General features: G+C 43.8%; 1 protein-coding gene across 2 annotated transcripts in view; it reads left to right on the top strand.

Moving 5' to 3' along the window:
• The first annotated feature begins 4,846 nt into the window (after nucleotides 1–4,846).
• The window catches only part of MCF2L2 (MCF.2 cell line derived transforming sequence-like 2), a 197,842-nt gene continuing 181,328 nt past the window's right edge, over nucleotides 4,847–21,360 (top strand). The window contains exon 1 of one of the 2 annotated variants that reach the window (XM_026094784.2): nucleotides 4,847–5,422. In XM_026094784.2, the coding sequence (XP_025950569.2) occupies nucleotides 5,320–5,422 (103 nt within the window). In that variant the 5' untranslated portion in view covers nucleotides 4,847–5,319. The remainder of the gene's footprint in view (nucleotides 5,423–21,360) is intronic. The other variant, XM_064516666.1, reaches the window with a different exon arrangement.

The raw sequence follows: 21,360 nt of genomic DNA, 5'->3' as shown, positions 1-21,360 counted from the left end.
ACAGATTTATTTCATAACTTTCAGCACTGGAAGACTTTTGTCAGATTATATAAGCAGTGCAGAACAGACTGAAACTGGCAGTTTTCACTGTCCAAGCTGCATAAACAAGAGAGGGTTCAAAGCAAGGTGGCAAGAAAGATGAGAGGTATGAATTGGCTTCTTTTTGAAGAGACAGTAAGTAGGACAGAATTCAGCTCAGCTCAGGAAAGAGTGTCTGAGGGATATGATAGGTCTATAGAAAGCCATGATTAAGATGGAGAATGTGAATAGGGAATTATTCATTACTTTTCGAATGCAGGATCTAAAGACATGAAATTGAACTATCAGGCTCCAGATGTAAAACCAAAAGAAGTATTTTTTCCACACAATGCATATTTAAATTGCAAATCTTGTTGCCACAGAATGCTAGGGTTGCCAAAATTATAAATAGATTCAAAGATGACTAGACAGATTCATGAAAGAATGGGGTATTAAATACAGTCAGGCAAATGCAAACATAAGCTCAGAAAGCCCCTGAACTAGACTGCTGCGATTTGAGAGTGGGGTACTGGAGAGGAACTCTCTCTGTAAGTGCCCCTGATTCATACACTCTTTCCTAAGCATATGGTAATGGCCATACTTGGAGACAGGCTACTGTCCCATTCTGTGCCAGGATAGCACATTCTCTGCTGTTCTGGAAGGCAGACAGTGAATGATGGATGTAAATGATGGTGAAGAAAAGGTTTATGATGGGGAAGGAAGGAAGAGAGGGGAGCAGAGAACCTTGTAAAACTAGTGTCTTCAACAGCCACTTTTCAGAATGGACATTGGAAGAAACTATGCTCCTTTTGGAGTAAAGTAGCTGAAACAATAGGGTCTGAGACACAGCAGATCAGGCTTTTAGAAGGGTCTCCAAGAGGATAAACATGAAGACAGAGACCTGTACATTTCTGGGGGAGAACAAGTGCATGAGAACAAGTGTACATGCAGTTTTGGGCTGAGAAGCACAGCTCTGTCAGAGGAGGTGTCATAAGAACAAGGAGCTAGTGGTAAGCCAAGAACAGCCAGAGAAATGCTAGCAATGTGACCCTGTTAAAATCTAAGAGAGAGAACTGTTGGCTAAAGTGTTTTTAAAAGTATAGAAGTAAAAAGATTTGAAATATGGAGTGATAGTCCTTTACTGCATGATTAATGTTGCAGAAAGCAAGCAGTGCTCTATGTGCCTTCTTTGTAGGTATGCATCAAAGAAATATCTGACTCATTTACCAGTTTCTTCTGCTAATGGAAATCTGAAGTCCTGCTATAACCAGTCAGAAGTGGTGACAAGCCTAATTACTTTACCTAATGGTGCCAACAACATTACAGTTCTTCCCAGGCAGCATAGAGCTCCAGCCTTTGACATGGGCATCAGACAGTCCATAGACAGAAGTTAACGGAGAAAGAGGCATCAAGGTAATTGGGGTATCACAGAAAGTTGATGATATCAAAGAAAATTGGAGAGGACTTCTAAACTTTTCTCAGCTATTCCATCAGCCTGCCTTTATCTGGCATAAGGGCATCTTCGGGTGCACTTCAAATGTCGGAAGGATAGTGATTGTGTTCTGGAAGAGGATTTGCCTGAAAACTAAGAAATGGGTGATCCTACTATGAAAGTTATGAAGAACTTGCAAAGTGGAGATAATACAATGAAGAAGGTAGGGTAGTTTCATGGCTGGATCCCATTTTGGTCTTTAATAGCCTTTCAATTTCTGTTGGCTGAATGGTTGTTAGTCATATAGGAAAGGGGTATATTTTTATATATGATAAAAAAGAAGGAAAGATTAAGTTAATCTATATACAATTTTTGCCATGACAGTGTTGCCTTAAATATTGGCAATTGCTAGAAAACAAGCTTTTACAAGAATATATTGAGAAAGTTTCAAAAATATTTTCCCAAAACAATAACAGCCTCAGCTGATCTATGGGTAAAAATCATTTTGAAATCCATCTGGCCAGGCCATTGAAATTTGCAAACATTTTTGTCTGCAGTGTGCAAGTTAGTGTTTATTAAAATTGCTTACAATGCTTTGCCCTCAGCTGTTTGCTTCAAGATCTAATAAATGGCTGTTGATTTGTCAGGCTATCACTCCATGGAGAAATCAAATTCTTTTGCCTGTCGGCCATGATTTTAATAGTGGAATCCTAGCGTTTGTACAGCCCCTGGCCCTGCTTTCTGGTGAGATCCTGCCTCATGCCTGAAATGTAAATCATCATCCTCTGTAACTCTGAGCCATATAGATCGAGAAGGCTTTTATCATACAGAGAGGAAATCTGTATTTGGTAGTAGCGAGAGTGCTGGCTCAGTTTCACAAATATACCCTTCACTGGAAATTGTTACCATGACAGTGATAGAGCAAGTTGCTTCTGTATCACTGAGCCATTCCTTAGTGACAGGCACATGGCGTTCATTTCTCTTTGGCTCCAAAGGATCCCTAGGGTCCAGGCCTCTGTTTCTCCCTCTCTCAATGTGGGTCTTGAACTATGGATCACCAGTGCTTTTCCAGTATGTCTGACTTGGTTCAGTCCTGTGGCTCTTCAGTTTGTGAATTTATGATAGCAATATACTCCATGAACAGACAGCCTCATTTAAAGCCAGAGGTCACTGAATCTTAGCAGTGTAATGAAATTATTCTGTGATTAGTGAACCTAGTGAAGCATGGTATCCTGTGGCTGCGTCCTGCAGCCCAAACCTTCCCACCAAAATAACCCAAATTTCCCCCTTTTGTTCCTTATAACTCACATCAAATGCCAACACCCTCAACTCCCCATCACATCCTGTGTAACCCACCCCACAGTGCCAGCTGGGCAAGGAACAGTCCATGCTGTGCTGATTGTAGACTGTTGTGTGCTGAGTGGCTGTCTGGTACGTACATGTCCCTAGCCAGTCTCTAGGACAGCCACAGCACGTAATTATTCAGCCTTGCTGCATCCTATCCCCTTTCAGGCTTTGTACACCTTGCTAATTTTCAGTGAACCTATGAGAACTTATTTCTGTCTCTTGGATTAGGTTTCAACTGACCAACAGGTTCATAAGTTGTTGAAGGGATGGCAGACAACTAGGAAGCAGATTAACATAGTGAGAACAAATAATAAGAGAAAAGGGATCTTAAATAGCAAGTGTGCAAGTGTCTGCAGTTATGATGCTGAATAACAATGTTAGTATAAGAGCATATGGTCTTAAAATAACTGAGAATAAATTTAGCTAGAAATTAGACAAAGGTTCCTAGCGATCCTTGATATTTTTGAACAGCCTTGCTGTAGGTGTAGTGAGAGCAACCAGCTACACAGCTTTTCAGTGCAGTTTAATTCATTTATGAATGGGATTATATAGCATGTCTGCCTACGGAGAAAAATGTCTGTTAAGTGTCTGGAAACAGGATGACTTTTCTAGTCCTGTGTTCCTACCTGCACTCTGTGACCCTGTGAGAGGAAAATAAGATGTCCCACATCTTTCAGACCCCTCCAGAGGTTATGTCAGGGTGGCACTCTCTTTCCTGACAATGGCATCTCTTCTCTACTTGAGGAAATCCTTTCAGTGTTAGTCAAAGTCTTTATGGTTTGAACTCTACTCCCCAAATGCACTCTGCTAGAAAGAGGATCTCAGAGTAAATGACTCTGATACCAAAATGTTGTCAGGTGGGTGGCTATCTCCAGTCATCCTCCTCCTCCTCACTTGTTTTCAAAGACTCGCTGTGAAACTAACTCAACAAAAGCATGCAAGAAACCTCTCAGCATAGTTCATCAGTCATCCAAAAATGAGGACGAGAGCACAGATATTCAAACTGCCTTGTAGGTCAGCCAGCTACTTACAGGATTTTCCCATCACAGGGGTACACAAAACCTTTTACAACACTAGGGCTTCCTAACTGATTGTGCTCTAAGATCTAATGTGCCTACAAGGATATTTGACAGCTCCAACCTTGGTCATACATAATACCATGTTCTTTGGTACATCTGGAAAGGTGGAGCCAAGCAAAACCCAATGGATGGGTGGGGAAATCTGGAATTAGAGCTGAATCCATTCTGTTGGACTGGGTCAAATCTTGTGGGCAGCTGCAGCATTTTTTATTTTATGCCTTCATTTTTATACCTGTAATAAATTTGCCCTCAGCTTCCTGAAATACCTTGTGTGTGTTTCAGGCAGGCTTAAAAGGAGGGAGATGCAAAGGGGGGATGAGGACGTACAAATCTCTGATGTGCCCTGCCCTTTCTCACTTTCTTGCCTGTCCCGTTTTTCCTCTTCTCAGGTTGCAGCTGGGCTCTGCAGCCAGGAGGGCGAGAGTTTTCCAGCTTCTGTGTGCTCAGCGAGGGGGAGCCCAGCAGCCAGTTTTTGCCCTGTGGCAGCCGTGCATCAGCTGCGAGTCTCAGCTGTGTTCCCAGCACGCAGAGGCCACTGCTCCCTGCATACCCAAGCTGGCTCACTGATGCCTGCCAGTGTTTGCCTGCCCAGAGGCACAGCTGGGCTCTGCAGCCACTGCAGCAGGTGGGAGAGACCTGCCCAGCACCCGGGGCTGATTCATTTGCTGTGCTTGTGCACAGTCCAGCTGGAGAGGCTCCCGTGGGCACAGTCACATTAGGATCCCGGGGATCCCGACCATGCAGGAGGGAAGAGGGGGCGATGAAACCCCCAGCCACAACACCCCTAGAAAGCCCCCACATTTGCAGCAGCCCCCCCTTTGTCAAACAAAGGTCTTCTGGATGGATGGGAGGAGGGTCCCTGGGGCCATTGGGGGGTTCCCCTTGGGGACAGCATGTGCCCCAAGGGCAGGGGGGAAGGAGGGCACTAGGACTGCAGGCAGGTTGTCCTCAACCTCCGGGCATGCTGGGGAGGAGAGCGCAGCAGAGCAGCTGCTGCGGTGCAGCTTCCCTGCCAGCTCCACTCCTCCTGATGCCATTCCTACCTCCAGGATTTTTTCCTGACTCACAGCATCACCATCCAAAAGTCTCCCTGGAGGAAGGTATCTGCCTGCCGGTTTGTCTCTTTATTCTTTGCCTCATCTGCGGGAGAGGGGATAAAAAAAGCCATAAGCAATCGACTCGCCTGCTTCTCTTTCCTTCTTTATTTCCCCCTGCTCTCCCCCCCGCCCGCAACCTCTTCCCATTGTTAAAAGGCGGGGAAACAATCTGCTTTCAGAAGGAGCTTTTCTAGGTCTACTCATGGACAGTAACAAACTGCAAGAGGTGAGCAGCAGGCAGAAGATGTAAAAGCTGGAAGGGCCGCGCTGTGGGAGTGGTCCTTGCTTTGTGTGTAAGCAAGGCAGTGAGTGTGCAGCCTCCCACTCTGGGCGCATCTTTTTTTGGATGCTGTGCAGTTCCCTGTGTGAAATGCTTTTTTGGTTAAAAGAAGAAGAGATGTCACATCAGGAGCTCACCCAGCGACTGACTACAGTTATCACCCATGTGGGTAAGACATCTTTATTTTTCTTCTCACTGCATTTGTGTAGATTTCAGTGTCCTTTTCTACCCGGAGGTGCTGGCGTTCTGTACAGGCAGGAAGCCTTTGTGTGACAATATCACACCTGCAGGTGAAATGGGAGCCATCAGCAGATTGCAAAACCAATGGCTTTGGCCAATTAGACAGCCTTTTACTGATTATTTGTTTTGTTTTTCAACATGCAATTCTCTCTCTGAAAAGCAGAAACAGTAACAGCAGAATGTCCTTCCTGTGAGCTGATCTGTGTAAAATTCCCAAGCACCTTCTTGCAGGAAAGTCATATAGGAAAGGGGATGGTGGAAGGATGCTGAAGCAAGAGCAGTACTAACGTGCTTTGCACTTGCTTGTGATACAGGAATTGCAAACTGTTCTGTTTCCCTGTACTGTTTTCAAAGCCTCTTTTTATCGCTATTGGTGTTTCAAGGGTTCTGGAAAGTGCTAGGGCAGGATCCCAAAAACTCTTCTCCATGTCATTGTTGATTTTACTATTTGCTAGCCTTCAAGCAAACAATAGTGAATGCAGGTAACGTGCTGTACTGTACACTGGCATCCTTCTAAGTCTAAGCTGGCTACTTGCTGGCAGCAGTGACCAAATAACTTGAAGCTAGCAAGACAGTGGGAGATGCTGGTGATTAAAATGTCAACTGATAAAAGCTTTTGGGATCCTTCTTTGTTGCATACAGTTAAGTTAAAGCAGGTTGTGGCTGGGTTGCATCATGTAAAGGGGACATTTTTAATTAAATTGCATGAGAGCAAATTTTATAGCTGTCAATGTTTGTAATGGATTGTGTATTATGAATGCTAAAGCTGTTGCACAGGTCCCTGAAATGCCTATGCCATTGACTCTGCATAATGTGTGTAAGAAATAGCATGTGACCGAAATGTGGCTTTTGGAGAATATACAATTAAGAATTTAGACCAAAATTCTTCTTGGGTTTGAAGTTAGCTATAGAAGTTGAACTAAGTTTAGGAAAGCAAATGCAATAGGTAGTTTGCCTAATGAAACAGCACATAAGCAAGTGTAAACTGAATAAAATACTTAAGACTAGGTCCCATCCCTCTAAGCTCTTCCCCAGGAGTCAACGTTGGTGCCCCTGCTAACCTCAGCTGGGGCTTGGTGTGGGAGGGAGAGTGTGTCAGGAGAGGTTGCAGCATCAGTCCCTTTGACCCACTGATGCCTGCACAAGTTGCTTTGCAACTGTACAAATTCAGATTGACGCAAATTCGTATGCTAAATCATAGCTCAGAGATAACTGGTTTTATGAGGATTTGAGATTCAGTATGGGACACACGTAATTTTTTAGGCAGAGGTTTTCAGCAGAGCCAAAGAGATTTAGGTGCCTCCTGTTCTGGTAAACGCAATACAATGCCCCACCAGCCCTGTTGAGAACCCTCCTTGATATCAGGAAGGATTTGCCAGAGATAATGTAGCAGCATGTTATCATTTAGCAATGCAGGAAATAGCTCTGGCCACTAAAAAGATGTTAATTAACCTTTGCACTGTTCCTTGACAAACAGGGAGGTTTCTGGCCATGTGGCTGAGGCTAGAGAGTTTCATTGTTTTCCTGGCGGTCACCCTGCAGGTCAGTGCTAGTGAGCAGGATGAAGCTCACAGATCTTGGATTTCTCTGTTACACTCTGAGACTAGAGCCTTGTTCTCCAGTTTCCAAGGAGAGGATGATCCCACCATTTCCCCAATCATTCAAGACCTAGATATCAGGCCCTACTTGTGGAGTCTGCCTGTCTGTAGATAGTGCTCATTTTTATCAAGTCATGTAGCTAGAAAAAACAGCTGCACAAAAAAGGAAGCAAATCACCACCAAAAAAAATTGTTATTGGCTGAAGGAAAAATATTTCTTCCAAACCCTCTGATGATGCACTATTTTTATGAATCACCCCTTGTAACCTAAGTTGTCTTAGCTGAATCAGCAGTAGCTTGTTGAAATAGCAATTCCTGGGCAGCTGCTGGGGCTTCTTGAAAGTTCAGTGGGAATCTTTAAACCTCAGACAAGTAAAAGGGCTCTCATCCTTAGCACACTGAGCAGCTTGCTTGTCAGGATCATACCTTATAGTGTTTACTGTTTTTACAGCATCTGTCACCCTCATATTACCACCTGGGCTGATAGCATTTATCCTCTCTAGGATGCAGCCACTTCTGGATTGGGAGCACAACTTTCAGCTCACCCGATAGTAGGAGGGAGGAAACTTATTCACAAAATTTGGAAAAAACACAAAAAACAGCTTATGGGAACATAAAAAAAGCTTTATTTTTTGAATAAAACCTTTGCGGGATCATTTTTGCCTGTGTGAAGCAGCGGACACACCAGTTTATTTTTAGTGTGTCAATAAGAGTGTCATAAACATAGTTAATTGCCTGGAGCTCAACTTATCTGTCTCAGGCAGAAGCTTTGACCCCTCATTAGCTGACTCGTGTTAAGCAGTCCACGTGCACATAAAAAAGCTTCTTATCCTGCTGCAGGCTCCATACATGCAGCTACCTGCATCACCCAGGTTAAAGTCAAGCCATTAAATTTATCCACCTACCTCAGAGTGGCTACCTTAGTTTGGCACTTTTCCAGCAGCACACACTCTGTAGCACATCTTTACAGTATCAAGCAATAGAGGACCAAATCGGATCTCTTAAATAGCCCTGTGTTTTCTCAGCCTCCCTAGGATTACTCCTGGTTGCCCTGGTGTGGGCGAGATAATGGGGCCATCACAGGTGTCTAGAGCAGGAGTGATTTGTGAATGCTAGTGGGCTTTCTGCTTGCAATCCAATAAGTACCACAAAATGTCACCCAATCTCGTTACCAAAACTGCGTCAAGATTCTTTTTTTAATTTAACCTACTTTCATTAAGCTTGATTGTTGGGAGGTGTTGAGGAAACACTCATCTCATTTGAAAACTGTGTCCTTCGGGTAGGTGGGCAACCAGCAGTTCTTCTGCGATGGAGGGGGAAGAAGCTTTGCTGGGTGACGTGCCTGGTGCTGACAGCAGGAGCATTTGTGCATGGGAGTGGTATGGCTTTTCCAGCTTGCAAAGCCCACCAGAATAAGCTTTTGTGCACCCACTACCCACCCACACTTGGCAGTTGGTTCCCAGAAGTCTGATGCCAGTTTTGCTGCATGTGGGCTGTGTTCTGGGCACAGTTACGCAGAAGCACCTCCACCCAGTGCCCCATTTTCCACAGATTTTTATTCTTAAAAGGATTTTATAATAAGATGGAGCTGCCAGAACAGACATCAGCTGTCTCAAAAGGAAACAGCATAGCTTGGCTCCTCTGTGTTACCAGCAAAGAGCTCTGTGGTACCTTAGAAGCATGGTTTCTTAGAGGCTCCCCTTAATTTCCAGTTATGCTATGAGGGCTCCTCCCATTTGCTAATGGCAACTGGATCCAGAGGAGCTGTCGGCTTCCCTGGTAGGGGAAGCACTGACGTGAAATTGCAGAAAGCAGTATGTTACACAAATGATGTATGCAATGAAAAGAATATACATTCACATGGCAGCTTTCGGCTGGCTTTACGTGTTCTCTCTTGCCCAATTTCCCATTTTATGAATGGAAAAAAGAATTTAAGCAACTTTACAGAGGTCAAAAGCAAAGTCAGTGGCAGAACTGAGTTTAGGACTGACTTCTCAGGACTTACACAATCATTTCGTATTCCTGTGCGTTAACCGCAGTAGGTAAATTCCTACAGCCCTTGGCTTAGCCACCAGCTTTGGGAAGCTGTGCAAAATATCAATATATGTGCAGAGAAGCTGTGCTACAATTTGGGACAGGAAGTGAGGGGTGATACTGCACCCACTTGACTGTGCGAGAGGAATTTAGGTCAGCAGAATGGAATAACCCAAGCTGGCATTTGTCCGAGGCCGATGGCTTAGCATCACAAGTCACAGAACGCGTTTTGTGCTGCAAAGCCTCGAACAATCTAACATGTCACAGCTGGACAAACCATTGCAATGCTGCTGATCTGTGTCTGTATGCAGCAAGGACACTCCAAAGAGATTTTTCGATGAATTAGCTTCCATAGTATCATATCAAATAAACCCTCTGTTACTTCTATGCAAAGACTCACATCAAGGCAATAGAAATTCCCCTGCCTGGCGACATAAAATTCTTCCCTTTGTCTTAGAGCATTCATGCATTTCAGGAGATCTTTTCGAACCACGGATTCTGTAGCTGTCCTACTTTTAATTTTCTGGTGAACAGCTAGGAGTGACTGGTATTTTCCACAGACCATAGCACATGACGTTTCTTTACCTGGAAGTAAGATACAGGCTTGGGATGTGCATCTGCCATTCCATTCCCAGTGAAACAGGACAATAGAAATCTGAAGAAATATATTTGTTAAACTTGCTTGGGACCTCATGCAAACTCTGCAGTAAAGTGATAATATGGAGTTCTTTTCCATATTGATCTATTTTCCTTAAAAATTTGGTCTTCTGTGATCACGTGGTCTGCATCTTCCCTCTGTACCCACTATAAGCTTTTGAACTACTGGGCATTTTTGACCAAATTTGGTGAAGTGATCAAGGTCATAAAATATTAAGTTCATACAAGATATGAAAACAGTGACTGGATAGAAGAGAAAGATGCAATTAGCAAGGAAAAGACTAATAAGCTCACTCCGTTAGACCTCAGCGAATCCACATGGGAAAGCAGGAAGGGGGAAGGGAGAGGCAGGAACAATTTATCTTAATTAGTTTTGATGCTTAAAAAACTACTTGTTCATTTTTTTTATTCCCAGATCATAGCTATTAGTGTTCTCCCATTCTATATGGCCTATTCTGTGCAGCTGTTTCACTGGAAACTGTTTAATAGTGGAACTATTTAAAAAAGGTTTGCTAATGCTGCAGAGTTTGTTTCTATAACAAGTGGAAATCAAGCTTTCAGAGAAGGCCGTGAAAATCTGCGGATGCATATAGCATACACTGAAACATAGCATAGTGCAAATAGCACATGGTACCTGTTTAAAAGCCCACTTTCCGACCTGGTGTGTTGAGGCATACTCAGAAATAAAGACCATGAGAAACTGTTAAGAGTTAGGGACCCAGAACAGTGGTTTGGTTGCCTGCCTCAAGCCAAAATATTTTTGTTATGATTCGGCCTCATGTTTTTGGAGAAAAAGGTGACTAAAGAGCTTCCCAGAACCAGTAAAAACAACAGGTTGTATTAAGGCCAGTCTTGTCTCAGAAAAGAACTCAGAGGTGTTTCCCTTTCTACTTTCGAGCTTTTCCTTTCACTGAAGACTCTTTCATATGGGATGTGCCTTCGACTCCAAAGCCCTTAAAATTCAAGAGAATTAGGATTATCTTGGAATATCCAGATTTGTCAGCATTATTTGTATTGCAGTAGCACGCAGCAAACAGTGTCTTGGATCAGAGCCATGCAGAACAGAAAGGCTGCTTACAGCCCTAGTTTTTTGATTTATTGATATCCTTTCAAAAATTGTGGTTGTTAAATCTTGAGCTTTCAGTTTGAAGCCAGCAAGAGACCAGCATGTTGGGGAGAAAAGGGAACAGGAGTAGAAACCATCCACCATCTGCTTCCCGCAGGGTTTTCACACTTTCTTCTCATGCATTTTGTGATGGCAACTGTTGGAGACAGGATACCAGGCTGGATGGAACTGAGGTGTGATCCAATGTGTCAATCTGTGGGTCACTGTCTATCTATTTCCCCAGCCTCCATGCTGCTGCTGTTAAATCTAACGCTACAGCAATCTCCCTCTGTCCTTTGTTTTCCAGCCTACCTCAGCAACAGCTTGTAGGTGTTTCTGTTTTTTGAAGTGAATGCATGGATGAGTGCTTGACACGCAAGCAAGTTATTGAAGGAAAGCCAAGTGGCAGAATCTGGGTTTTGCCATTAATACTGGTGACAGCCATGATCCCTTCCACAGCTAAGCATGCTAGATGCTGGGTCCTTTGCATCCTTAGAAAGCTCAGCTAGGCTCTGCCTTGCTGGGTCCTTTGCATCCTTAGAAAGCTCAGCTAGGCTCTGCCTTGCATGATTAGAAATCTTCCTGTTTCAAGAGACAGTTTGGCTGGCTCAGTGGAATGAAACTCTTACAAGAGGTCTTGGTTTTGACTCTAGCTCTAGAAAGCCTAGTCCTGAAGGGCCTTGTAGGATCCGTAGCTGCAGAAGACAGATGTCCAGAGCCAGTCAGCCTTTATAAAAAGATTGTATTGGAAGACCCTTTTTCTGAATGAAGGGCTCTAGCCTTCACTTTTGCTGCTTCCCTCTGTAGTGATATGACAAGGGAAGAAAGTCCCCAGCCATCCAGGATTTTATATCTAAGTTCAAATCCAACACCTTAAGCTTCACCCAGGAAGCACTAGAGCATATCACTGAGCCTTAGGGTCATGCTCCTTGGAGAGTCATGTACTATGCCAGCTTCTGCTCCTAAGTGGATTTCAGGTATAGCCTCCATAATTGATCTAAAAATGATAAAAAATGTTTTTTCTCATGATGACAAGTCTGGTAACTGAGAAGAAATGCTTTGGCTCAATCCAAGTAAAAAGGAGCAAACCTGCTCATTGTGATTTGTCTGTTTGGTATCTGGAAAGTGATTGGCACTCGTGTGAGTTACTCTAAAACTCATGTTTCAGTTGCAAAGGTCTTGCAACTAGCAGTGGTCTATGTCCACTGTTAGAGTGAGCTCTTCTGGTGGCTTCCCTCAGCCCACTTCAGGTTTTTCAAACGATATAGCTCTCTATGCCAGTTTTGACCAGTAGAAAAGTAGAAACTCTCAACTTTCAGAGAAAACCTCTGCAGACACTGGTGGGGTGGTTTTTTTCCTTTGAACAGAAATGTGGCTTAGATCACAAGCAGGAGAAAAATGACTCCATGCAGCCTCATTCAATGAGTGAGTCAGACTGTGACACTTCCCTCTCTCATCTTAAACACAGCAGAGCAACCCTGCAGCTACCTGGAAGGAGGCAGGGGAGACTCCCCAGGGAAAGCAAGTAAAGGAGGTTCTCATGTGCAAAGTCTGTTAGGTCAGGCACAATGAAAGCTGCTGGCACTGACAGAAATCATCACTTGCTAACAGGGTGGGTAGTTCTGATCTTTCTACTTGGTCTCAAGAATAAAAGCAATAGGGCCAAAAGGAGGTAGAGAGGAGCCCCAGTCTGTTCCCATCTCTGTAGTAGAGGGAAGCTCAGATGACCTCAGCAGAAATTAAATTGAGCAGCCATCAATCACAACTCCTGACAGCTTGTCAAACAGGAGGGCCTTTTCCTGCCTCATCTTTTATTTAACCTCTTTTCTTGCCTTCCATATGCTGCCTGAATCCAAGAGATCCCTTGGGAGGACATCTTCCTCTGGGGAGTGCGTTCCGCACTTTGGAAGTTACTCAGCAGCACCACACATCTTGATGATTAGGGAATAAGCTGAATAGTTCATTTGTTGTTGCTTCTTCTTTTCTTTTTTCTGCACCATGTTTGAAGCCTCTCAGCCTGAGGCATGATTCAGCATACAAACAGGGATAAGCCTTTTTGAATGAGGCTTGGATGACTGCCAAAATCATTTTGACAGCAGTCTGATACCCCATACTAGCCTTTTGTAGATATATTGTTGATGTCCATTGCTGGGCTTGTGTTCAAGGGTATGAGGGAAAGAAACCACAAATGTTGAATTAATGCTGATGTGTTGCAGTCCACTGGCTGAGCCTCTTGAACACCACATAGTTCAGCACTGTAAGGTCTGGCTTTCCCCAAGTGGCCAGTGGGTCAGTGACTGGGAGGCATCTGAGTCCCCTACAAAGTTGCTTGCTCCTACTGGCATGAAGTAATGTTGGAAAATGATGTGAAAGGAGCAAAATGGTGTGTGGTTCATTAGTCATTCAGCTTTCATGACTCACAGTATCCACTGCAGCAGACTCTGCTAGAATTAAAACTCAGGAAAGCAAGGGAGATGGAGTGAAGAAACAGCCAGTTTTCACATGCATAGATGTAAATTTAGATGGTACTTACAAGTACCTTAGAGTGATCTGTAAGTCACAGCAGGCAGGGAGGTACTGCATTATCTGTCAGCAGAAACACCGTAAAGAAAAGCTTGTGGGCATAGTGAGGGAAGGTACCATTCCTGGACAGCAGGCTCTGCTCTGACATACGGACAAGTGTGTAGGGGACAGTCAGTATGAGATCGTGGCACCTTCAAGCCCCACTCACATGAGCACAACAGATAATATCAGTGAGTGCAGCTGCCTCTGAGGAATGACTGAGCTCATGTACTGGAAGAGAGCCACGTCCAGCATATGAACTCAGGTTGGTATAAGTCTAAAACAACAGCATTTATTCAGGGGTATAAAAACATTAGATTTGTACCCAATCACTTCTTGTCCTCTGCAGAGCAGCAGAAGGCTGACACCTTTTCAGTAAAGGGAGCCTAATAATTCAGGTTTAATGGATGGTCCTTTCTTCTCTGCTTTCTATTGCAACACCCCTTGCAGTACAACTGAAAATGAAATGCGTAACTATTGCAGACAACCCCAAACCACAGTGGATTCTAGGACTTGGCTTACTAAGCTGCTTTCTGTCTCAATCCTTTTCTACAACTGAATCAGCCTGACAGTACAGAACAGTATCACAGCTAATATGGCCAAAGAAAAGACAGGTTGCCTCGATCCAAAATCCATGCTGTCAAGAAATGGTTATTTTGTTTATCAGAACAAGCACACAGTAGCTCAAGAGCAGCTTTGCACCTGCTGTGCATTGGATTTGGAGTGTTTTGAAAGTGTATCACTCCAAAATAACTGTCCTCATGAAATTTGAGTCCCAAATCCTCTGGACAACCAGGAACTAAGCCATCACAGCCACAGCACTAATTCTCCTCTCCTTTGGAGGAACGCACATAGAGATACTCATTTCAACAACATCCCCCCGACTGCCTAAAAGAAATGGACCCCAACTTTAGCCCTGGTATAAAGGACTGCATATAGCGTCCTCCTGATCTGAGAGCACAGTGGTTTGTCTTGCAAGAGTAACTCAAGCAAGCTGATCCAGCTCTCCCTGACATTGGCAGAGCTTCTCTGGCTACATGAATGCAACAGATTGAGTTGTCTGTTACAAAAAGTGCAGGACTCTGTTACAGTGAATGTAAAGCTGACTATATGGAAGTTTAAAGAGATGCAAGGGTCTTTTGGGGAAATTTTTAGTTCAGCTTGCAGTTTAAGGTCACTGGCTCAGGATTTCTCAAGCAGGGGGAGTTACAGTTATATTGCTGCAGAAGCCAGAATCCTATGAAACATTGCCAGGAGGTAACTGCAAATGGTCTCTCATCAACAGCTCAGCAGTGAAGCTCTGATCCAGAAAGATGCAAAGAGCTCTTCATCCCTGTGTGAAGGAGTGGGGAACTGCTGGCACCCAGCACCTTGCAGGATCCAGTCTGTCTTGCAACAACTGCAAGCACTAGGATTTTGCATACAACTGACCCAGCTGTAGCCCCTGCTGCAAACAGGTTTGAGAAGCAGTGCAGTGCAAGCACTACTTTGGGATACGAGACTTACGGCCTAGTGCCATAATTTCCCTGGGTTAATTTGGGGATCTCGGGTCAGTTCCTTTAAGAGCTCACTATCCTCTTGGCTTAGCTTTCTTTGAGTCAGGTGTCCCATATCAGAGAGTGCTGGCCATAATCTTTGTGCTTCCAATTACTCACATTTGTAAAGGGGTACAAGGACATCCCACCAGTCTTTATACAGTGACAAAAATGATCTTGGACACAAGCCTGCAGCTCTAATCCCCTGAGACTGTTTATGCACCCACCCCTCTAACACCTATCTGATATGTGGGCACACCACTAGTACTACAGTACAGCTTTCATAGTGTCAATCCATATATTAACACCATGTTACACACATTGTATGAAGAACGCTGGATGGGCCACTTCTGCAGTGCAGGCTGTTGCCTAGGGCAACAAGATATGAAGGGCTGCAAACCATTTAGCTATTGCTTTCTCTGCATGACTGTGAGCTGTATGATTTTGAGTTTCCCTGAGGCTATGAATTCTCTACAGCTGGCCCTGGATAAAGAGCAGTTATCTGCTTCCAAACTATAAATACAATCCAAAGAATGCTAATCTACAGCATTTTGGGTCTGCCTGGCAACAGTTGCTGACAGGATCTGACTCTTCTTGTTCAATACATGCCTCAGCTCCAGAGATTGAGGAGTTACTCCCAGCTGACTCTGAAGAGCCGCTTAAAGATACCTGAAATACCTGAAACATGGAGGGGTAAAGAAAATCTAAAACCAGAAACAGTATCTTTCAGCATTTTAGGAGAGTAACTTTATTACCTTTTAGTTACCAACCATATTTAGTTACATGCATGTAGAGGATTAGCCCAAAGTTATGGCATCTCCAAAATTATTGCCTTATCTGGTTCAGTTAGGCCTTGCCAAAAATATGCAAGTGCTGACAGTCAAAGTCAGGTACTGGGGGAAAGTAGAGCAGATACATGCAGCTGTGCTAACAAAGATAAGTAGCAATGAGATGATTTGGATGTGTGAAGTTTAGATGTGTTGTCTGTTGATTATATATGTTACAACCTTAACCCTTCAAATGCATTTTTTACCTGGTACGAGTCCATATTCTAATAGAATTGCTGTGGCTAGAATTACCATCAGGAGTTTGCCTCTTGTTTTCAATCAATAATCCTTCACACCACAAAGGAGGGCTATAAATACTTTCCCTCCTTTGAGCCTGATATTCACTGTTACCCATTACACTTTGGTTCAGAGGTCTCTGAAGCTAAGGCTTAATTTCTGAAGTGATCAATACTAGTGTTTGCTGCATAAAAGCTAGCAAAGCTGGTGACACACATAGAAGCCATCCTATTGATCTTACAATACTCAGGTTATTTCAAACAGAAATAGCTGTGGCCTCAGTATAACCCTGAGCTCCTATCAGGTGCGTAACTAATCAGAAAGCTCCCAGCATTTGCATGCTAGTAATTGGTGCAGGAAGGCTGCTGGAAAAATCTGGTTCATCCTTGTTATGGCAATTAGCTTATTCAGCACTAGTGCAAAAATAAAACTGTTTGTTTTAAAGAGATTCAAAGCTACTCTATTTTGTCTGTCTCATTCACACTGCTATCAGCATTAATGTCTTTGCCCCTTCCACATTGGATCAGTAGAGGATTCAGAATGGACTTTGAAGTCACAGCTCAATTTGAGGTAAAGTCTTGGGTCCCTACTTTTGTAACACAAATATCCTACTTCTGGCTTTGCTTTCAGGCAGGAAGAAGGCACTTTCAGCTGTGTGTACTCCTTTTGGATCGTGGTGAATTACACTCAGGCTATAGAGCAGACTCCTGTGCGTAGGGGCTTCTTGAATAGGATAGGCAATATCACTAGGAAGCAGAAAAGTGTCTGAAGATCAGCTCTACAGCTGGAACTGCTACTTCACACAATCCCAAATCTGCATAAGGGGGATACATGCTGAGAGGAACTGCAGTGGCAGCCGTTGCTCTGCTGTGACCTGAAGACCCAGTATCCTGTCTTTGCCCAAGCAGTAAGAAAACTGTGCATACTTTCAATAAATTGAGTTAAATCTTTAATCTCCCTTTAAATCAAACATGAAAACATATCCCAGAATTTGCTTTTTCAGTCTTTGTTCAGATACCTGGAGTGTGTGCGCTTGTACAGGATGCACCCTTGGAGAAGAAAGTTAGCAGCCAAGTGCACTTTCAGGAGCAGTGCACTGTCTGAACAGAAGCTAAGAGGAGGCTGCCAGCATTAGTCTGTGCCCATTCTGCCCTGGCATCTGCAATAGCAGCTGTACCTGGTCCCAAACCATCTTGGCATAGCCTGCACAGGCCATGCTTTGCCTGTCCTGCTCCCTGCTTCAGAGCTGGGATGTTGCTGCCACACAAGGTCTCTCCAGTCCAGCCATGGAGGAGGGATGAGAGAAGCAGTAGTCCCCTGCCTCCTTTGGCTAGTAGAGCAGGACTGCTGTCTAGGGGCAGTCTGCTGGTCTCAGGAAGGCAGCTATGCTAGAGTGGCCTTCTCTAGCTCAGGGGAGTGCAGCAGAGATGCCTATGTCATTTTGCATTGCAACTGCAGCTGTTGAAGTCCCCCAGGAATGGGGTCAACCCATTTTGTCTTCCTTTCTCTGATCAGCTGCAGGGCAGGATGCTGCTGAGTTAGGCAGAGAGAGACACCTTTAGCCCTAACCTCGCTCCTTCAAGCTCCTTCTCCAAGAGATGTAATTGCACTGCAAAGTTTGGTGCGTGGAGTTGCTTTCTTTTGATGCCTGATCCGGTAACAGAGGATGGTGCCCATCGCTGCTGCTCTTCCTGAAGAGCCACTGGAGGGCACATGGGAGTGCAGCCACGTCCCTGGGCACAAGCCTGACAGGAATGAGGCCATCCCACTGCTTGTGCTACAACAGCATAGGTCCACAATCCCTGGACAGTACAAGTCTAAGGGAAGGCATCGCCTCCAGCAGCAAAACACTATGAGCTAGCAATCATACAGCAATTCAGGCATGCATCACTTCTCTATTTAAACTTGTCATCTGATTTAGGGTAGGCTGCAGGAGCACATCATTTGGCTACACATGGGTAGTTCTTGGTCTCTCCAGAAAGAGCTAGAGTCTAGATTTCATGTTAGAGTCATTTGCTTTCATTTGTTATATCCAGGAGATGGGGAAAAAAGTTTTTTTTCTCCCCTCCATAACAAATAAAATAAACAGATCCTTATAAGGACTTCTTTTTCAGCAAGCTTGCTAATCTGTTTTAGTTTTGATAGCTTAATTAAACAAATAGATGTTTTAAAGACCTTACATACATGCTATAGAGTAGCAAGACCTGAAATGTGCCATAAATGAAGCCAAAGCTAGAGCCAGGACAACCACCTTCACCTGCCAGGGCACAGTCCCACAGTACCTGAGCAGCATGAGTAGAGCAGGGATGGTAACAGGCTCCAGTAACAAGAACAACTAGTCCAACCTGCAGACCAGAAGCAGTAATACCTCTAAGAGTAATAAGAGAGGGCCTGGGGGCCCTCTTAAATAGAGTTGCTGCAGCAATGAATGGAGGGTGCATGGGTGTCCCAGGTGAGGCTCTTCAGGGCAGTTAAGGCTGATTAGTGCAATCAGGAGCCTGACAACATGCTCCTGCCAGTTGCAAAATATTTTCTCAGTACACCCCACATGCTCTAAAATGCCTGCCACATCCACTGGCAGTGCTGATTTTTGGGATCAGTCATTGAGCCAGATTTTTAAACATTTTGCTTTTATTTCAACCAGTTAGTGTATTCTTACCAGTTTCAGTTCAGCTGCCTTCACCATCAGACCTGCTGCTTCTGAAAGCATATATAGGTAGTAATTAGCTTGATACAAACAACAGTTGCAAAACCTTAATGAGCAAGGCACCTATTTTGAAATGCAGTGATGGAAAAATTAAGATACCTACAAATAATGCGAAACAGAGTTGAAAGACACTTTAGTGTTCAAGGCTGTAAACAAGAAGTAGGATATTTCTTGATATATCTCAGTTTATCTTTCAGCTTTGTCACAATAATAACAATTGATTTTGGACAAGTTTCATAAATATCCTGTGCTTCAGTTCCCAGCTGAAGATTCTTTTCCCTCATGCCTCACTATTTGTTTGGAGATTTTGGACTTCATTGGTGGGTACTTATAATACTTCTGACACTTGTTAAAAAAGTGATACTGCTTTATTATTTGCACAGCTGATAATTGTTATCCTTGAACCAAGTATATTTAAAGGCAAGAAGTGTACAGGGAAATTGTGTGAGGAATCATGTGTATTTATGCTACACAGAAGCAGCAAGGAAATGGTTAAAGGGGGATATTTTGGTTTCCCGCACCTGAATGTCGGCACAGGTTAGGAGCAGGTGCTGTCACTCATGGTGGGGTGGAGAAAGGCCCAGGGAACCTGCTCAAAAGGAGCTATGAAAAGAGGTGCTGGCTGTAGGGCAAGAAAGGAGAAGGTAGGTTATGGGTTAGGGAGGCTGGAGGCTATCTGGTAGGTTATAAAGTAGGGCTTGGAAACTTTAGTCTTGATCAGCTGGAGAAAGGGAGTCTGTTTCAGGCTGTGCTGCTTATGGGGAAATAAGGGTAGCTTCATCTTCTATGAGGATGTAGTAAAAAAGTGTTGCTGAGTTATGGTCTGTTGCAGACTTAGGTAGTAGTTAGCTGCATGACTGATTCCTGTTTTGCAGTATATTTTCTATCTGAAGTCCTCTTTCTCTTATAGCTTATGCCTATCAATAATGTTTCAGATTTAAATCTGGGTTTAGACTGGGGGAGTCTGAGTAACTTATTCCTGTTTTCCTGGAGTGCTAATTGTTATCTCTTCAGTCTTACTCAGAGCTTCTCTTAAGGAAAGCAAAGAGAAGTTGACTGCAGCCCAGTGTTTTTCTCATAAGACAATATAAAATAGTTGTGGTTTAATTCTTAATTGTTACATCCTTTTTCTTTTTCAATCAGATTATGCAGTGTAGGAAGTGGTGTGAGAGAAGTGCCCTTTCTCCCTTCTGCTCTCTCTAGAAGCTGATGCTACAAGCTAACATGGCTCAGTGACTTAAGAAAGGAAGAGGTATAATTATTTGTAAGAGCTCCTAAGGGTGATATTCCAGAGCCTAGAGAGGCAGGCAACAATTATGTTTTATTTACCAACATATTAAACAATTAAGGTTTTTTTTTTTAATCAGGGTGACTGTAGATAGTAATTTTGTAAACTCAGTTGTTAATCTATAGTTCTCACAGCCTGCAGGGCTACAGAAGGTGGAAAGAAAACTAGAGACTGTCCAAAGGTAGTATTTGAGGAGGGAGCAGGATTTGGGAGGGAAGAGAGAAGCCCAGTTACTCTGAATGTCTTTTTATCACCTAGGAATTAATTTAGGTGACAAACTAGATGGAGGCAAGTTCTCCTATGTCCTTCTGGGTGCTACAGCTGGCTTCCAATGCTATTCAGAAGCAGTTGAGAGGTGGGCAGAATGGTGCTTAAAGTCTGCCTGTGGTGTTTTCCTGTGCTGGGACACATGTTTGGAAGGTGCAAAAGTGTTTGCAGTAAGGGACATCTCTGCAGCTCTCTGTGCAGCCTGTGCACTGCAGCAGCAGGTGCACTGGAAGCTGGAATCACTCTTTGAGTCAATGTAGCCTCCAGCAGACTTGTGTGTCACCTACTCAGGTCTGCTTCTTTTAAAGGTGTGTATGTACTGACAATGTGTGGTTCAGCCCTCCTTTCTACTGTGCAAATGTAACATGCCTCTGTCTGTGCTTAGAGCACAGCTCCAAAGATATTGCTCCTAGTTTGCAGGTCCATGAAAGCTCATGCTAATCTAAGTCAGTGCTGCTGTGAAACAAGGACTGAACACCTGAAACCAAAGCAAGGCACAGGTCTTCAGTGCCTCAGAGGTCTGTCCACACTGCACTTTTGATCCTATCTTTAGGAGCATGCCACTTGATCCTTATGCCCTGGCCCACCTTGTGGTCATGTCAGCAGTCCCATGTATTACTCTGAGTTGGTTTCATTCTTGTCAGCAGAATAATTCTAATTGTGACCCTACTGTTTTTAGCTTTTTTTTCCAAACCATTTTGATATTGCTTCTTTAAGCAGAACATCTTTGTGTTTAAAGATTCCACCCCAGAGTAAACCAAAGTGCTCTCAAGCCAGTGAGAGAGATATAGGTATCTACCAAATATGCTTTTAGTACATTCCTGCCCAAACTTTTGCTCTTGTGGGGCAAAACCTTAGCTAGAATTATTCCTTTTGTTTTTCTCACCTCTAAGCCCTCTTCAAAGGGTTCCCAGATGCACACTAAAATAAAACCCAAACTCAAAGTATTAAAACCAAAGAGTATCACTGCTAGACTGTCTCCTTTTATTAGCAATTAAATAGGGGATCGTCTGTTTCATGGGAGTAACAGCCTCAGTAGTGCCAAAGTGC

This window comes from Dromaius novaehollandiae, chromosome 9, assembly GCF_036370855.1.
Source record: "Dromaius novaehollandiae isolate bDroNov1 chromosome 9, bDroNov1.hap1, whole genome shotgun sequence".
Classification (NCBI taxonomy): Eukaryota; Metazoa; Chordata; class Aves; order Casuariiformes; family Dromaiidae; genus Dromaius; species Dromaius novaehollandiae.
This window is presented reverse-complemented; position numbering and strand designations above follow the sequence as displayed.